Genomic DNA, 19,980 nt, shown 5'->3' with positions numbered 1-19,980 from the left:
TTCACTAGTTGTTCTGCCCCATTTCTTCCTAGTGTCCTCGTCTCAGCAGCATATAATACTGCATTCCTCACCGTTGCCTTGAAGTGGCTTATATTTGCCTCTGTGGATGTATTCTTTTTATTGTACAACTCTCTCGTCATACAAAAGGCTGACCTCGTCTTCTTTATCTTCTTTATTATTCCCTCCTTGCTTTTGTTGCTTCCTGTTATAAATTCTCCCAGGTATTTAAAGTTGTATGCCATTTGCACAGTGCCTTCTGCTGTTTCCCAGTTTGCAGTTGTATTTAATGTCATTGTTTTGTTGTAGGCGATCCTCAGTTCCACCTTTCTGATTACCTTACTTAAGTTGTCGAATTGAGGTTTTGCGTCCTCCAGTTACTGGTTACTGGTCAGCAATGATCTACATCACATTATTTTATTTTTTTTTATAAAGTGATATAAGTCAGTGTCAATTGACTCTGTCAGCAAATGCTCTACGGATGAATCCCACATTACACTGGAAGTCGTCTGATCTTTATAGTTCTATTTGATATTTCATGTTTATTCTGTACTGATTTAACAACTCATTCTATTTCGTTTCTTGCTTTTTGCCTGTAGGTGATTTTGACATAAATTTCTCGGAACTACAACTTTACATATTTACCTGTCCAAATGGAGAGTTTGATTTACGTTGTCGGTTATTGACGTTAAGTGATAATTAAGTATTTGGACATTCTGGTGGATGACTATTCCATTCCCAAACAGGAGTGGTGTAACGTTTTGTGCATCGGCTTTACGTACTGCGCCAATATAGTTTTAATTTCGTTGTGATAGTTTTCTTTTCTCTTTTCTTTCAGACTCCCTGACAAAACTCATCGACACTTTACGGTATTCTCTGTAGAGAAATTCTGAAACTTTGTGCTGAGTTACCTTGGCTTTTTGATATGGCTCCTGTCCCCAGCTATATGATTTGCTAATGCCGTTAGGTATCCAAACTGGCTGCATATTGGTACGGCATAAATACCGGAATTTTCTTAGTGGATAAAAATATCAATTAGTTGTGTTTAGAAATAACCCCTTTATTTTCTTGCCGTTTATGTAGAAAAACTAAAAAAGATATCTTGTGTTTTCCAATATGTGTAGGAGATCATGAACTCTAAGAAATTATACGACGAAATTACGTAAGAATTTTTTTTTAAAATTAATAACATTTTATTCCCTAAGATAAAATCAAATGCGTAAAAAGCACTTTCAGCATCACTGTGACAAAGTGAACAGTCTCCCTGGGTTTCGTGTTACGTACTGTCATCTTCCCAAACACAATCCATTTGGTTTAAAATACCGCGGAAGCAGACAACGGGCTGCAGCTCAGGGGCAGGGCACGCAGCGAACTAATTATTCATGCGGCAGCGTCGGCCAGCCAGCGGAGCTAGCCGTCGGCTGGTAGCCTCGCAAGACGTGGCCGCCCCCGCTGCCGCTGCTGCCGCCGCCTCCGCCGCCCCCAGCACAGCCCCCTGATTTATGGGGGGCGGCAGCGTGCGGGCGCGCCTGCCGAGATAAGTTTTTCTTGCGGCGCAGTTTGCTGCACTGCACTCTCTCCTTGGGACGTTGTCGGGGCGGGGCCGATTCGTCGGCCGGGGCTGCTGGTTCCTCGGGAGACCGGCGCGGCGCGTGCCCGGTGGCTTGCATATTCATCGTCGTCAGGGCCGGCGAGCAGCGCCGCGCTTCATTTATCAAGTCGCGGGCCTCCGCCGGCAACGGGCTGGCGCGGCCGCACGCCCGGCGCAGTCACTCAAACGGGAATGAACGGCGCGGAATTCGACTGCTCCGGCTGCCGACGCCTTCCCGGAAAGTAACCTAATGCCATCGCATACACTTGTGGCCATTAAAACAGTAGCGTCGTGATTAGCGTATCAGCGAAAACACGCTATTTTCCAGTAAAATTTCTACACCAAGAAGAAATGCAGATGATAAACGGGTATTCATTGGACAAATACATTATACTAGAACTGATATGTGATTACGTTTTTACGCAATTTGGGTGCATAGATCCTGAGAAATCTGTACCCAGAACAACCAACTCTGGCCGTAATAACGGCCTTGATACGTCTGGGCATTGAGTCAAACAGAGCTCGGATGGCGTGTACAGGTAAAGCTGCCCATGCAGCTTCAACACGATAGCACTTTTCACCAAAAGTAGTGACTGGCGTACTGGGACGAGCCAGTTGCTCGGCCAACATTGACCAGACGTTTTCAGTTGGTGAGAGATCTGGAGAATGTGCTGGCCAGGGCAGCACTCGAACATTTCCTGTATCCTGAAAGGCCAGTACAGAACCTGCAACATGCGATCGTGCATTATCCTGCTGAAATGTAGCGTTTCACAGGGTTCGAATGAAGGGTAGAGCCACAGGTCGTAACACATCTGCAATGTATCGCCCAGTATTCAAAATGCCGTCTATACGAACAAGAGGTGACCGAGACGTGTAACCAATGCCAACCAATACCATCACGCCGGGTGATACGCCAGTATGGCCATGACGAATACACGCTTCCAATGTGCGTTCACCGCGATGTCACCAAACACGGATCCGACCATCATGATGCTGTAAACAGATTCATCCGAAAAAACTACGTTTTGCCATTCGTGCACGCAGGTTCGTCGCAGGCGCTCCTGTCTGTGATGCAGCGTCAAGGGTAACCGCAGCCATCGTCTCCGAGTTGATAGTCCATGCTGCTGCAAAAGTCGTCGAACTGTTCTTACAGATGGTTGTTGTCTAAAAAACGTCCCCATCTTTTGACTCAGGAATCGAGACGTGAGTGCACGATCTGTTACAGCCATGCGGATACGATGCTTGTCATCTCAACTGCTGGAGATACGAGGCCGTTGGCATCTAGCACGGCGTTCCGTATTACGCTCCTGAACCCACTGATTCTATATTCTGCTAACAGCGGCAATGTCGCCATAAGATAAACCGCAATCGCGAAAGGCTACAATCCGACCTTTATCAAAGTCGGAAACATGATGGTACGCATTTCTCCTCCTTACACGAGGCACCGTAACAACGTCTCACCAGACAACGCCGGTCAACTGCTGCTTGTGTATGAGAAATCGTTTGCAAGCTTTGCTCATGTCGGCACGTTGTAGGTGGCGCCACCGGCGCCAACCTTGTGTGAATGCTCTGAAAAGCTAATTATTTTCATATCACAGCACCTTCTTCGGGTCTGTTAAATTTCGCGTCTGTAGTACTTCATGTTCGTGGTGTAGAAATTTTAATGGTCACTAGTGTACGTAAGGTATGATGAAGTGACGCTATTTATACACTGCGTATAATGAAATTCTAGACATCTGGTTTCTTATTCAGAAATTGAATGTTTGTTGTTTGTGAGGAGATTTTATTACACCTTGTGTTGTGAGAAACTCTGACACGATGGAGAGTCGGCTGCACGGAAGAAAGGTGGTATAGAATATTGTTACACCACAGAATAAGAAAGGGGAAAAATGAAATATTTTTCTTAGTATTTGCTCTTTTCTTAGAATTGAGTGATCCGCATCAGATTGATGGAGAACATCCAAAAACATGAAATAATGCAGGTCGTTTTCTATTATCGCGAAATAGGGAAGATAGTGACACGAATGTGATACACGAGTTGGTGTGACAGTCGTTAAAACAAATGCGTTTTCACTGCAGCAGGCCGTTTTCATGAAGTTTAAATTTCCAACTTTATTCTCAGGGTGTAAAAATATTTTGTAGTCGCCCACGTACATAGGGAGAAATGCTCGTCAAAATAAAATAAGAGAAATCAAAGTTCGCACTAAGAGAGTTAAATATTCATTTTCCCGCGCTATGTTCGAGAGTGGAACGGAAGAGATGTTGCTTAATTCAGAACTGCAGAGCAATCATGTCGATGTAGATGTAGACTAAATGTAAGTTCACACTAGCAGAGCCGCTGTCAGCACCACGCAGAGCCGATGACACAGCTATATAACGGAAAGAAACTGTCAGTAATATGTCAGTTGCGTAGACCAGCAAAGGTTGCTACATCGGCACCAACTGCCAGACACAAGCTGCACATTTAGCTAAACGTCCACTGACCAAGTGAATCAGGGCAATATTTTTAAGCTTTAGTTACGTTAAGTGACAAGCAATATGTAGGACGCAAAGCACCTGCCAGAGGTTTGACCGTGCAAATAAGAGACTATAAAAATATTAAGCAAACGCAACTGAACGAGGATAACGGATCACTAGTAAAGTAGGGGACCACCTTTGGTCATAACGAACAGAACTTCACGTCACAGCCTCTCGCCCGGCCGCAAACGGGAATGAAAACGTGCCATGCGACTGCTCCGCCAGACGACAGTTTCCTGGAAAGTAACATAATTCCACCATTTACGCCAGTGGCCGTTAAAATAGTGATATCTTGAGAATGTCATATGACAACGAAAAATCACACATCCAAACGATTAGCATTTGAGTCAGAATATTCATGATTGGGAGAAGTAACTCCAATTACAATGTAAGGAAACACTACGCAGCGGGTCTAATTCTAAAATCGTATTTTAAAATCGTCTGTATGTCATAAGATACATTTTTATTCATGCTGTCACAAGCACAGGCGACACCAGGCAGTGGTTGTAACATAGCTGTGCAACAGAAAGAAGCAATTAGCACTGTAAGTCGGTTGCATAAACGAGCACAGTTTGCAACATCGTCATGAACAGCCAGGCGCTAGTTACACATTTAGTGAAACGTCCACTGTGAGTGAGAGGCGGATATATACTCGTTACCGCCTGTTACGTTAAGCAACAAGCAATAAGTGGCAAGCAGCAACGCATACCAGAGACTTCTTAATGTTGATAACAGCCTGTATGAAATAATTAACCAAACACGGAGCAGGAGGACAACGAGGTCATTCGGGACGGAGCACAAGCTCAGAGTACGGAAGGTCGGAGAAGGAGATAAGCCCTGCCCTTTCAAAGGAACCACCCCGGCCGTGAGCGGTTTAATGAAATCACAAAAAATCTAAAACTGGATGGCCGATCGCGGATCTGAGCCGTCATCCTCCCAAATGGTAGTCCAGTCTGCTAACCACTGGTCTACCTGTCTCGGTTTAGGTAATCCCAGTAGTACAAGGAACGCTGGCCACTAGTAAAGAAGAGCGCCTTATTCGATCATAAGGAATACAGCCTCGTATCATAGCTTCCTGCCAGTCCCCGTAAAAAACCCATCTCCAAATCTGAATTCAGTTGGCCATTAAGGATCAATGACGTTCGTACCAAAGCACTCGATTCGATGATTATTACTGTGTAGTGGCATCTATGCACGAAGTACGCTCAGTAAAAATACAACACATTTTTACTTGGCCGGTTTCGGTTGAAAGAATGTGTAATTTGTTGCAGGCCATGGCGGAATATTCTCGCTTAAGCCCCTATAGTTCCAATAGATGGCGGCGCTATAATTAGGCTTTAAAATGGCGTTTGTAACTTAGTGCATTTCACGCAGAGAGTTGTCATTAAGATATTCGTAGACGAGGATTGTCTGCTGAAACCTGACAGTGAACAAAAGCACGGTGAGTCCTTGGGCGAGGGGTCCATCAGCGTCGCAATAAGGTCGCACAAACCTTTCCGATAGCCCGTGTGCCGACCAGCCGCACACAGCTGTTAAGTGACGCCGTGTCGGAATGTGAGGATACTCTCACTCTTCAATGATCGAAGGATCACAATGAAACACGCCGGTGCATGACTGGACGTCTCTGTTGGTTGAGCTTACACATTGGACGCTCAAAGTTGTGTGACCACCACGCTACCCACCTCCTAACAGAATACCACAAAGAGCAACGAAGGACCATTTGTATGTGACATTATAAGCTGAAACAAATCGCGGTTTCAGTACTGTACCATGCTACCAATCTCTTACCAATATGTGAAATTCCAACATATTGATAGGGGATAGAACCAGCAACATGTGTTATTAAAATTACATAATGCACAAGTACTCTATGGGCTACAAGTCATGACAAGGAAAAAGGAAGTAATCTAAGGTATAAATGGAGAATGGACTTCTGGTCAGCCAGCTGGTTACCACACATATGAAACGTATGAGCAGTAACTGGATTGGCTTGTGGGACACAGAATATGGGTCGAGGATAATATAATAGAACGCCTAGGATTATCAATTAAAGGGAGCAGTGTTATCGCGCTGGCCGCTGTGGCCGAGCAGTTCCTTGGCCCTTCAGTCCGGAACCACGCGACTGCTACGGTCGCAGGTTGGAATCCTGCCTCGGGCATGGGTGTGTGTGATGTCCTTAGGTTAGTTAGGTTTACGTTGTTCTAAGTTCTAGGTGACTGATGACCTCAGATGATAAGCCCATAATGCTCAGAGTCATTTGAACTTTCTTTTTTTTAGTGTTATCGTTGATATTTTCTTAATGTGGCAAAAATTAAGTGGAATTTTAGTATAATTATAGCCACTCGCTATAAGCAAGAAACATTCGTCTTCAAACCAGTTAATATGTGAAAGTAATATACCGTAAGGAAGATATATAGAAGTGTGACAGTCTTTAAAAAATTCACCTGGATGATTATTTTAATCGAACTTCCTTAAGAAAAAATACAGTTGCAGCTTATTGTAGCCGTCATGATTGAGAGGTATTAAATTTTGGGCACGTCATATTGTGGCCCTGCTTTAGTTCTACTAGAACCAGTGACGTGTCACAATTTTGTATTTAAAAGAAATGTAAATGGATGTAATTGATTGTAACAAGTGTAATGAAGGTTTGTGTTGTTAAGAGTAGTGTGTTACCATTGTCTGAAAGTACATATGGTGTTCTAGTTGCGTGTGAGGCTGACGCAAATCACTGCTAGCAACCTGTACCCATGTTACAACGCGACTGGGGTAGCGGAGCAATTCAGTCTGCTGTGTGCTGACACGAGATTTACCGTGTTGTATCTATGTCATGACTGATGGTGAGAAATAATGCATATTTGGTTATTCACGTGTACACTGGTGCTAAATATATGCTTAGTCTTACGTCTAAAATATGTGAAACATGTTTCGCACAGATGTAAAGTTTTTGCAATGCTTTATACAATAACGTTCAAATTTTATGAACGGTCATGGAGGTACATTGTTAGCTTGCTTTGGTTAACACCATAAAATCTTTTGTAGACCGTCGTTTGAAAATTGGACTTGACTGTCCGTAACTAGTCACCACAAAGAAATTATTGTTACTGTAACTGTTATTGAGGGAAAATAATGATCTACTAATTTGGTTAAATGTTCGACTGCGGGAGAGACCTAGAGTTTTTCTTTTGATCTATTTTTTTCTTTATGCCCAGATGGCACTCAAAATACCATTAATCTCCTTTTTCTGACCCGTTAGTTAACCATGATAGTATTTTCGGCACTTGTAATGCACGCTTTGCGAGAACCGTCAAAATGAACATCAGTTTCTGACAGCAAGAACTTTCTTAAATAACACACTTCATGAAGGAAACGCCGTTAGCAAGCAAGGAATCTGGTAGAAAGCGAAAGCTACGACATGTACTTTCTGCCATTTGTGTAACGCTGGTTGGATGTTGACACATAACCGTATTCAGTGCGTTCTGGCGAGACAGTCACGAACTTAGCTTACCATTACAGCAGTGCATAGAATTTCTAATATCAGAAACAAAGAAGTTTCTTCAATTATCATAAAAACCTTAGTACTCAACATGGATAGCGAAATATGAAAGAGATTGGTATTCGAGAGTAGAGGCTCTGTCTGCCTGTTGATACCCCTAGACTGTAAATAGCGGAACAAAACAATCATGTGGAAGGTGGTAAGGCTTGATCGTTCTAGAAGCCAACTAGATTGGGCGCTTTGTCGAAGCCACACCCAGAAAACTTTGCTATTTTGAGGTATAGCTAATCGCCATTTCAAGGCATATTCTTAAGATTGGTTATTACATGTTTGAAAAACATCACTCGGCACCAAGTGATCTACAAAAAGTCAACTGTATTGGTTTAAATATACGCGAAAAAAATTAGAAATGCTTCCTGACGGTTTTCGTTGTGTAATAGATTCCTCAGGGACCAAACTGCTGTGGTCTTCGGTCCCTAGACTTACACACTACTCAAACTAACTTGTGCGAAGAAGAACACACACGCCCCAGCCCGAGGGACGACCTTCTAACAACCCTACCACAACGAAGGTCCAAAGTTAATAATGATTGTGATGTTGCTCACGCTGCTAAATACAGCATTTTCGGGCCTCAACGAAGTTATTATGTGGTCGGTGTCATTAGAGCACAGTAAATAAAGCCATTTCATGTAATAATGAATTATCTAGGCACTCATCTTTTCGTGTTTCCCACGCTGGTCTCGTTGTAAAATCATGTCTCAATCGCCGTAAAATTAGGTGGTGATGATTCCAAGCTCCGATGCAAAAAGGCCTAGGTTTTATTCTGCTATATTCAAAAGTTTTGTAGATGCGCTTCACAAACCGTTCTTGAAGATTAAACCTTCCAAAGTTAGCACAATAGTGATGAAAAAAAAAAAATCTGCCCTCCGAATTTAAGTTACACTTCCTTTTTATTGCTGTCATTGCAATATCACGCAACACACAAAACATCACTTCACAATACCAAACATACTTGGAAACATCTTCCTCACTATTAAAGTTCACATTTTATATGCTGACGACAATGTACGTCTTTCCAACATGACGTCCAAGACTCGACTTTTTCAAGGTCCGACTCTAACTAACAACTACCTAATAATCGCCTATGCGCCCAAAAATCAGAGTTATAAGTACGTCAAAGATCATAGTGACCAAAGAAACAATACACATAAGAATAATAACATTGCAACATAAACATATCGATGCATCAAAGTATCTCTACATTAATGAAATCAAATCTGAATGTTGTCTCAGAAATATGTCAATTACTTTGCTCAAACGCAGTAGAATATTACTGGTATCAAGAGGTTCAGGTGAGGTGCCGTAATGGTTACGTAATTCAAGTACCATTACAACTTGAACCTCCGGCGGGATGGCTTGTGTAATAGGCGACTTAAAAACCTTCTTTTATACTGAACCATTGTCTTTACTTGTGTGTCTGGAATATTTTAGCCAGTATTATATTGTGCATTTTGGCTTATCGTGGATAATTACGTACCCACGAGCATAAATATACAAGTTACTTAAAATGTGTGACCGACCGAATAGCGCACCCCTGTTGCACGGAGATGGCGTAGTGTTTCACAGGTTCTTGGTGCTACATTTGACATTGCTGTTGCTTTTGGTTTCTGTGAAATTTGACGCAAGCATGGTGTATCGGCAGATCATGGTAGCGTTCAGTGCCATCAAAGACCAATTATTTGTGCATTCCCTGTGAAAATTGGCTTTATATTACTTTTATCTGAATAAACATAGTGTCTTATTCTTCAATATTTAAAGTAAAGAATAGCTTTCACATGAAGAATGGACAACGACAACTGAGAAAAAGCAACACGTGAATACAATCGAGAGATGAGGTTAAACGGATTACCTTTCTGTCGGCCATGTCAGATCACGGTGTCACCGAAACAGTATTTCGCCATCGGTCCATATTAGTTTGATTCCCTTGATATGCTTGGCATTTCGAACATCTTGTATTTTAGTACATTTGTTAATGCATTTTCATGATCAAGAAATCCACTGAATGGGTCTTGATTTTCCTTTTAAATCTTCTTGATATTCTCAAGCACGAAGTCATAAACACCTCTCTGATGCTTCTGTCTTTAAGAAACACAAACTGATCGCGATCTGGGATAGTCTCAATTTTTTTCCTTTATGTTGTATATAATTTTTGTCAGCAACTTGAATAAATTAACTTTTAAGCTAATTTTTCGATAGTTCTCGCAGTAACCTCCCTTGCTGTCTAATTGCATCTCCAGTCTTCCAAAGCAGCCGCGCCCGAATAGCCGAGCGGTCTTAGGCGCTGCAGTCATGGACTGTGCAGCTGGTCCCGGCGGAGGTTCAAGCCCTCCCTCAGGCATGGTTGTGGGTGTCTGTCCTTAGGATAATTTGGGTTAAGTAGTGTGTAAGCTTAGGGACTGATGACCTTAGCAGTTAAGTCCCATAACATTTCACACACATTTGAAAATTTTTTTTCTTCCATAGCTGTATTCAATTCTCACTGTATTAGTACATTTCCTTTGTCTTCCGTATTGGTTTCCATTTATTTTTCTATAACGTAATCAGGTAGTGTCTCACTTTTCAGAGGCTTTCGATGTACCCTTTCCACCTGTCCACTCTCTCCTATAGCTTTTGCGGTCGAATTCTCTTGCCCTTGCTTTTAATTTCACCGAAATTTTCTGGTACCATTTCTGTTTTCATGTATTTTCATTTCTCTTGCAGTCATTTTGCCTTAGCATCCTTCACTACCTGTTTACTCCTTCCCAAGTAACTCTTATCCCTTTATTCCTTCCTGTCCGTGAATATTTTCGTACTTCCATCGGATCAGTTGAAGAATTTCTTATGACACCCAAAGTTTCTTCGGTGCTACCTTAATTATACCGATGTCTATCTGTCAGACTTTTGTGGATGCATATTTTAGAGATGTCCATTCCTCTTGAACAGAGCTGCCTGGTGTAGTACTGACTATCGCAGTGTCTACATCCTTAGAGAACTTCAAACACACCTCTTCATCCTTCAGTACTTCAACCTTCCACTCCGTTCCACACAGATTATTCTGAACCGGTCTCTTAAACTTTAGTCTACTTTTCATCATTGCTACACTGTGATCTGAGCTATATCTGCTCCTGGGTATGCCTTAAAATCCAGTATCCGATTTCGGAGTCTGTGTCTCAGAATGTTGTATTTCATGTTGAATTTTCCCGTATCTTTGAGCCGTCCCTACGTGTAGCTCCTCCTCTTGTGATTTTTGAACTGTATACTCTCTATTGTTACTTTAAAGTTTTTGCTATAATGAATTAGCCTTCCTTTTCTTTCATTCGTATTACCTCATTCCAATCTCCTTTGATTTGAATTATCATCTTCCGTTTCCTACAGAATTAGCTGCAGTGGGGCATTCAGTTCTCAGTGCACGTTTTCTTGGAAGTCCATAAGCAATATTGCGTTTGATCAAAGCTCTTCTTTAGTGATATATTTCCTTTTATGTCCATAGAGGTCAAACAAGTCATGCACTGAGCGTTTCTTGTTTTGATTGACCGTCCTGTTCATTTAGTACTGTCAATAAAATCCTTTTAATATAACATGTATTCACGCCAGACGACTTACAGTAGAAGCTGTAAATTAATTTAGTGACAATCTACTTACTGTTATAACACCTTCAGTCGTAGTTTTTTCAGAAGTTAAAAAAAAGACATGACAGCCAGTTCTTCTCTTAGATGAATTTTCCAGGTAACTGTTGTCTGCCGTCTGTACACTCGGTACAAAAGAGGTAGAGAATAAATATTACACAATGGATAAAAGACTTGATTTTTGTTGAGATAATACAGCGTACTAGTGATTCAGAAGGAAGATGAAACACTTCGTATTGGAAAATTCCTGGCAGATTAAAACTCTGTGCAGGACCAAGACTCGAACTGTTCGAGTCTCGGTCCGGCACACAGTTTTAATCTGCCAGGAAGTTTCATATTAGTGCACACTCCACTGCAGAGTGAAAATCTCATTCTGGACACTTCCTCTTTGTCCGCCGAAAGTCACACCCAAGTACAGGGTTGAAAAGTTTAGCGACACTTTTTTTTCTACATCACACTGTTACGAATATCATGAATAAAGAAATTTATTGAAGGCTCTAGCTGTGATAAATCTGCATTACATGTTGGAATATGTTCACACATCTGAACTGCTTACGGTCAAATAACCTTCCAGAGCAATGCACAAAATTAGAATAGTGTACGTCTTTTGTGAAACTAAGAAAATAAGTTGAGTGTACACATTGACATCGTGAATCACTACCTTCCACCCTATTATGAACTAGTAAGAATTTTTCGTGTCTCAAAACAATTTCACGACAAAAGTAATCGTAATTACTTGTTCCAGTACAAATTGCTACATATTTACACATCAAGAACTTGATGTTTGCGGAAGTTCATACACTCAAAAAGGCACATGTTTATTTCAAACTTTGATTCATAATACGAAGGGCATTAACATGAATATATTAAATTTCTGAAATGGTTTCATTATTTTTCTAGAGGTTCCTTGTGGAAGAAATCACGTGTATTCTGCACCATACTTAAGTACATAAAGGACATAGGCAGTGCCTAATTATTAGCGCTCTACACGCATAACGTAAATTTATTTTTGTTTTTCTACCAAGATATGTCTGATCCTCCCCAGTCTGACAACTTTTGTCCATTTCGAGCAAATAATTGTTAAACGTGGTAGTTACCATACGTGGCGGTCAGTGTATTTATAAACTGTAGCAGCAGTTTCGAACATTTTAAATTGAAACTGCTGTTTGGAATATTACAATTCGAATACTTACTATCGCATTCTAGCGCTTTCTTTTTCTATAAACTATGTGAAAATGGATAAAAATAGTAATACATAGGTACACAATAGCTTTTAAAAATTCCTCCATCTACCTTTGAATGGTAAGGCAGGCGAGACATGTGACCAGTACTTGCAGATACATAGACACCGGAGATACAAGTCATTAGCTCTGATGGTAGACTATTACACCAAAAACATAACTTTATAATGACATAAATATGGCAACATTAGATATGAGGCAGTGTTTCTATAGATCTCTGAATTACAGTGACCGTAACTCAATTTTACACGAAGCTAACTTGTAGCACTCCTATGCAATGAATTAACAACAGTGAAATAAACTATTTATTTGGCGTTTCACCTTATTATACTGCTTATCTTTTTAGTACCTTATGTGTGCCGAAGCTACGATTTTGTAGAACCAAGGAAGATACACCTAGTATTGAAGCCACTGAATGAGATTCAGTTGGGCATCTTGTGTTGAATCAATAACACTACACGTTGAAAAGGCTCCTGAGGCAGTTACTCTGATGACGGCTGCTTGCAGTAGTAGCCTAAATATAAAAATGTTGGGGATCATAAAAAGACCGCTCACAGAGAGAGAGGTATATTGATTTTAAATACTGTCAGTGATTGTGCTTTACTGATCATCAGTAAGACATCGTTCTTTAAGGTTTCAACGATGCATCATCCTTCGCTGCTTGCTGTCGACCCTGCCTGGATTTAAGTTTCCTCTCCAACACCCCTGTAGCAAGAGAACGGTAACCGCCTGTGTGCTGTTGTCACAGTCGCACCCGATATCCTTGGGCCGATACAGGGAGCAGACGCGAGGACAAAGCTGCTTTGCGAGGGACAAATTTAATCAAGTGCGTCGGCTTTGTCACATTTATCAGCTCCAGTGCGCGTGTTTCGTCGAATGCGGCTGGAATGGCAAGGAGGAGACGCAGAGAGGACGGAAGCTTTCTTTTCCCTCCTTTTTAGGGCCCACAGACGTAGTTGATTGAAAGACAGCGGAAGAGATGAGATGTTTGAGGAAGGGAGCCAGGGTCGTTTCGGCCGGGCCATTTCATTTCCTTATCAGGAGCCCGTTCCCCTCGGGCCTGTGACAAGTATTCCGGTCACGCGCCGGTCGTCCCCTGCAGCCGCGCGCGCGGCCGCCCGCAACACAAGCCGCAGCTGCTGCGCAGAGCGCGTGCGCACAAGCCAGATAACGCGACGCGACACCGTTCTGATTTATACGGCCGAGCTGCGGTACATTTTCATGAGCGGCCCGGTTCGCTTCTCATCTCGCGCCTGAGATCGTCCGCCGCGCACCTACTGCGCCCTTCTCCCTGAGCGATCACCCGAATATTAGCGCCTCGAGAGAGATCCAGATGCTATTCGAGATGGACCTTTTCAAACAGGAAGCAATCGAAATAGAAGAATGGTTTCTAGGTTGTGTGCGCAGTAAGTCATCAAGAAAACTTCCATTCTTCATTCTGAGGGAAGTGGGTGAGTTCTTTCGAATTTTAAGGATACAAAGATCCAAGTCTGGCAATCTCGTCACACAGTGCACTGACACACGTAGGAATAAAACATAGCAAATGGCATTTGCCAAACCAGGAATAGCTAGAGGATAAATATAAATCTGTAGATGTAAAAGGTTGTAGGAGACCAAATACGTTCGCTGGAGTGACGCAATTTCATCTGAGTTATTCAGGTACCTGAGAGGTATTACTGCGACAGAATAATCACTCTTGATTTGAAAAGTATAAGAAAGTTATAAGAGAAAGGCGAAATACCTTCAATCTGTAATAACTCCAATTACAAAGAAGATAAGTGTTTAAAGGTGTAAATGTTATGGAAACATCAGTCTGATAAAGTTATTGCTACAAAATACTGATTCCAATGCTTTACGTATGAGTGAATAAAGTGGGAGAACCCTCTACCACTGGGAACAATGAATGATTGGTCAACTGTGAATACCACACGATCCTGAAGAGAATCGCAGCAGAGGGGTCGAAATGTCGATCGTATAGGTGAGATATGAAGCTGCCTAACAACACAGAATGTTTTATTGACAGTGGCCACATTTGTTGTTGTTGTTGTTGCTTGTTCAGGACGCTCAATATTGTGGTTATCAGCTCCCTACTTACAATTACTGCATGAAATAGGAGTAAGTGTGAGGCTTAAATGAAGCTGCTTTCACCACAAAACGCAAGCTGTTATTTTTGCTTCCCCCAATTTGGTTTGTTTCTTAATTCACTTCAGTGAAAGATTTTTAAGGCTTCTCATATACTGATGTCGGTTATGCATGCCATTCCGACCACTTCTTATGGAGAGATTCTGCCTGGAAGTTCTTCTATGGGTATTTTGATGAAGACATCTGCTATGGAACGGTGCGAAACTGAGACTACGCTTTCGTCCATGGTGACGCCTTCACTATCTTCACTTCGGTGCTGCCGCTCAACGTACAGTAAACGGCACCTTCGTTGTTCCGGAACAGACTGAACGTGACTACGCAAAGATATCCAAAAAAAGGTCTGGTGACAGGTTGTGATTCAGTGGTAGATCTCGTTACATTAGCACAAATAAAATATTTCATTTAATCACCGCTGCAAATAGAAACATTGTAATTGTAGCCATTTTTCCATCTGTATCTGGCTTTTATTAAGCAAAATCATTTATCTACATTACTGTGGTGGCTGCATCCTATAGTATATTGCATTTAGTTCCTTAACTAATAAGGTACTGAGTACTGTAACAGTACCACAGTGAATGGCTGAATACCCTAAAACCCTAAAACCGAAAGTATGGAGCTTAAGAGCGCTTCTCCTTGATCTGTTTTGGACCTCTCCTGACTGTTATCAAGGGAGAATGAACTATCAGGAAACACCCGATGTGGCATCATCTAGCGATGCTGTGATTGTAAGAAAACAAGCGAAACCTGCTGTCACTTCTAATACTTGACATTCAAACCTCTCGTGTCTGATATTTGTGGAATTTGAGATAGCTTGTGGTGACGGCAGTTGGTTGGTGACAATAGCATCTTATTTTCATAATAACTCGTAGAATAAGACTTCCTACTCCTCTGGTGAATGTTTTCTAAGATACATCCTTTAGTTTCATATTTAGTAATAAGTTTCTTGCCTTACGAATGTACAGGGAGGAGTACTCTTATGAGGCTATGTGAGAAGTTTTAAACCACATTAGTGAAGTCTTTCTGTGTATTTGTCAGAATATACTCATTGGATACAACAATATAGATAGAAAAAGATCGCTGGTAAAGCCAACAAAGGGTTGCTTCTCTCCTCCCAAATACCCAAAATCATGGTACATGATGGGGCTCCAGTGCATCTAAAGCAATTTGAAATGCAGAGAAGCAAAATTACCAAATGCCAACAGGTAGGCCTTCTTTAATAACAAATTCAGTGAAATAAAATCTCCAAATAGAAAACAGCAGCCCTTCGTTAATATCAGCCTCCGCTAAGTAGAATTACGAAATAAAAAAGAGCCAGGCCTCCAGTAATAACAGTTTCAGTTAATTAAAATTACTAAATAGAAAACAGGCAGGCCTTCAATGACATCAGTTTCAGTTAAGAAAATTACCATATCCAAACCGACAGGTCTTCAATAATAACACCTTCAGTAAGTACAAGTACCAAACATAAAACAGAGAGGCCTCCAATAGTATCAGATTCAGTTAAAGAAAATTACCAAATAGAAAACAGGCAGGCCTTCATTGTTAATATATCGAGTGAAGTAAAATTACAAAATACTGACAGGCAGGACATCCATAATAACAGCTTCGTTTATGTAAACCTACCAAAATTACCAAAATAGAAAACAGTATTTCTTCTTTAATAACAGCTTCAGTTAAGTAAAATTACCAATTAGAAAACAGTCATGCATTCTTTAATAGGAAACAGTAGGCCTTCATGAGTAACATTTAAGTAACCAAGAATTTCACCTCCTCGCAAGGGGTGCACCAGAAGGGTTATGTGCAAGGAGCACAAGACTACAGCAAACAGTAAGGCCAAGAAAGGTAGCAACGAGAGTACCGGCCTTCTAAGGCCCTATCCGTTGGATATATACCAGCAAAAGAAATATTAACACAGCAAGGCTAATTGCATGAAAGCAACTATAACTAGCCAAACGGCATACCCGCGTTACTTCACGATACCGCCTCTGCAACGACAACTAAACGCTCGAAAGCAAAATAGGCTGCCAAACACAATTACATAGCCTCAGAAATTGCAAATTTTGACACCCAGGCACCTCCTAAGAGAATATAATTAACAGAGCGGTGAGGTCTGCAATGCCCGAAGGTATGTTGGAACCGGCACCCGGCTGTACTTACCAGGTGCTGGAAGACGTTTGGCAGGGAGGACGTCTCAAAGCCAACCATCTAGGTACTGCGTGACGACGGTGGTGGACAACTGGACACAGCATAAGAGAAACATGCTATCGCCCTGGCTCACGAAACACCATCGGCTCATACAGTTTCTAAGATATCCTGTTAATAAAGAACCGAGGCAAGTATCGACAAAGGACTAGCAAACAGCTGGCATAATTCAATACACCAACTGGTGATGAAATAGATCAGCTAAGAAGTCGCAGTGACCACAACATACGTATAGGTATCTATAAGACAATAACAGTTAAGACCTCGAAATATAAAACGTGACAGGAACCGAAGCTGAAGCTCACCGATTCCTAAGGAGCTCAGAATTCAGCGCAGGGGAACTGGTTTGTACTCCCTCATAGGTTTCCTACGTTCCAGAGCCGCCTGGCCAGTCTACGCACTCGGATTCAAATCGGAACACAAATATATCCAGAAACCACTCGCCGGACTCCGTTCCCAAGATGCCTGCGCCAGTGCTCGCCTCACTCTCCGGATGGACCTCTCACGCCGTCCTTCTCGCCCCATTACTACTCCCCAGCTCCCACGTGACAGCACGCCCCGTCACCATCAAGAACCGCGAGCAAAGATCTTAGTGGCTTCAAACCAGAAGGGCATGACACGACAGATCGAGTTAGCGGTACCAGGAATACGGAACGCGACGCTAGCAGCCCCGCCACGGCTCAACGGAAACGACGGAGTTACAGTAATTGTGCTTCATTTGTTTATTTCTAGAAACAATCGTTTCGCTCTCGATATAGTGGTACTTCAAAGAAATCACCAAATACAGAGCATAATTAATGGCCTAGTGAACATAATTTCCAATGTGACAGGCCACGAAATCGGAACTGGGAATTGCTCTCTCCAATGAGAACAAAAAGCGAAGAAAAGAAGGGTTATGGTCCCAGCAGTGATGATGTCATTACAGATGGCGCACGAGTTGCAAAAGAAACACAGCTCCATAATCCTTAAGTAGCTTGGCGAAAGCACGGAATACCTAAATCAGGATGTTTGGACAAGCATCTGAGCCGAATACGAGTCCATTCTTTTGAACACTTACCTTGCTCAGTTTTGTCAAGATACCATCAATCTTATCTAGCATTTCCTCATAAGATTCAACAGTTAGGGGTCTGGAATATGTCACACCTGTAATTGTTCACTTTCAAAATTATGAGCCTAGCAATTAAAGGCAGTTGTTGCCAACAGTAGAATAGCCAATTCGTCTATCACGTGTGGCCTACTCTGATTGACAACACTGTATCCCGCTTAAATGAGTTACTATCGCAACAAAAATGTTACTATGGCAAAACCCACTATGTGCATACGAGACTGAAAGGGTTGTCATGAAAAATATTCGGATACGTTATTTGTTTCAAACCCACAGTTTTCGTGGGCTGCTTAGGTGTTCTGATGACATTTCAGCTCTGGGAAACTGATTAGTACTTCGAAGAAAAGTACCACGTCAACGAAAATAAAAAGAACTGACATTAGTATCATACCCTCACTTTTCGTTCTCAGAAGGTTGATTGGGAATGGCTCTTAACTAACTTCACCTTCGGAAGTATGGTGCGGATGGTGGATGGGGCCAGGGGTGGAAACAGGTTTCGCAAAAATAAACGAAACCACAATTTTATGTGTCGAGTGAATAATATTCGGAGCTGCTATCCTCAGTAAGATCGATATTTCAGTTTAACACTGCGATATGTAGCCATGTAGTTCTACGTAACATCCTTGCATATTGCAACAATATCAAATAAGACAAGATATAAATCATGTTAGAAAATTTGTGCGTCATACTCACATTCGAAATTCCTTGGCAACGATGAAACAAAAGAGCTGGTAAAATAGGTAACAGGCTTTATTGCAGAGCAGATTAAGTTAGCCTTACTTAGGCAACTTACAACATAATATTTGTTTATGAAACTTCCTGGCAGATTAAAACTGTGTGCCGTACCGAAACTCGAACTAAGGGACCTTTGCCTTTCGCGGGCAAGTTGGTAGAGCACTTGCCCGCGAAAGGCAAAGGTTCAGAGTTCGAGTCTAGGTCCGACACACAGTTTTAATCTCCCAGGAAGTTTCATATCAGCGCACACTCCGCTGCAGAGCGAAAATCTCATTTTGGAAACATCCCCCAGGCTGTGGCTAAGCCATGTCTCCGCAGTATCCTTTCTTTCAGGAGTGCTACTTCTGCAAGTTTCGCAGGAGAGCTTCTGTAAAGTTTGGAAGGTAGGAGACGAGGTACAGGCAGAAGCAAAAGCTATGAGGACGTGCCGTGAGTCGTGTTTGGGTAGCTAAGTTGGTATAGCTGTTGCCTTCGAAAGGCAAAGGTCCCGAATTCGAGTCTCGGTCCAGTACACAGTTTTAATCTGCCAGGAAGTTTCATATTAGCGCACACTCCGATGCAGAGTGAATATCTCATTCTGGAATACTTGTTTACTCTGAAAGTTTCAGAACTGAAGACAGAATGGATGAAACTCCACCAGCCTCATTGCCTCATTACAGTTTTGATATATGTTACAAAATTTTAGAAGAAAGCTGTTGTTTCACCACTTCAAACGTTGCGCTCTGTGTTTTGTTCCAGGAGCTGCCTTCCAGCCAGAGTTCGCGGCACCACTGGCCAACTTGACGGTGGCCGTGGGCCGGGACGCCACCTTCACGTGCCAGGTTCGACACCTGGGGGGCTACAGGGTAAGTGCCCGTCTCAACGCTGTACGAATCCCGTCTGACGGTAACTATTCATATGTTTTCCATTACACTGCAGAAACTGCTGCAACCGGATGAATAAAAATCGTCCAAACATGTCCGAAGTCGCAGGGAATGTCTTCTACGATGGCAGAGGTCACTGTTTTATCAGTCTGATTAAATGCAGGGCCTTACACTGGTGTGGTGATTTACATATGCCATGAACAATTAACAACACTAGCAGTGCTATGCAGCACGTGTGCACTATTGACCAAACTGTGATGCTCTCGCAGACAGCATGTCCACCACTGATAATTTTTGCTTTATGAACGTGATGCCATCGTCCCAGCCGTTCTTCTCAGCTTATAAATTGATACTTTTTAATACGTCAGTTTTTAGGCGGAGAAATATAGCTTGGACCAGACCATTTTATCGAAAAATGAAAATACTTCG

The 19,980-nt window shown here is 42.1% G+C and overlaps 1 protein-coding gene across 1 annotated transcript in view; it reads left to right on the top strand.

The window, feature by feature from the left end:
- The window catches only part of LOC126272458 (lachesin-like), a 940,748-nt gene that overhangs the window by 686,277 nt on the left and 234,491 nt on the right, over positions 1-19,980 (top strand). The window contains exon 3 of the mRNA XM_049975336.1: positions 19,427-19,533. Within this exon, the coding sequence (XP_049831293.1) occupies positions 19,427-19,533 (107 nt within the window). The remainder of the gene's footprint in view (positions 1-19,426; positions 19,534-19,980) is intronic.

Source organism: Schistocerca gregaria, chromosome 5, assembly GCF_023897955.1.
Source record: "Schistocerca gregaria isolate iqSchGreg1 chromosome 5, iqSchGreg1.2, whole genome shotgun sequence".
In the NCBI taxonomy this organism is placed as follows: domain Eukaryota; kingdom Metazoa; phylum Arthropoda; class Insecta; order Orthoptera; family Acrididae; genus Schistocerca; species Schistocerca gregaria.
This window is presented reverse-complemented; position numbering and strand designations above follow the sequence as displayed.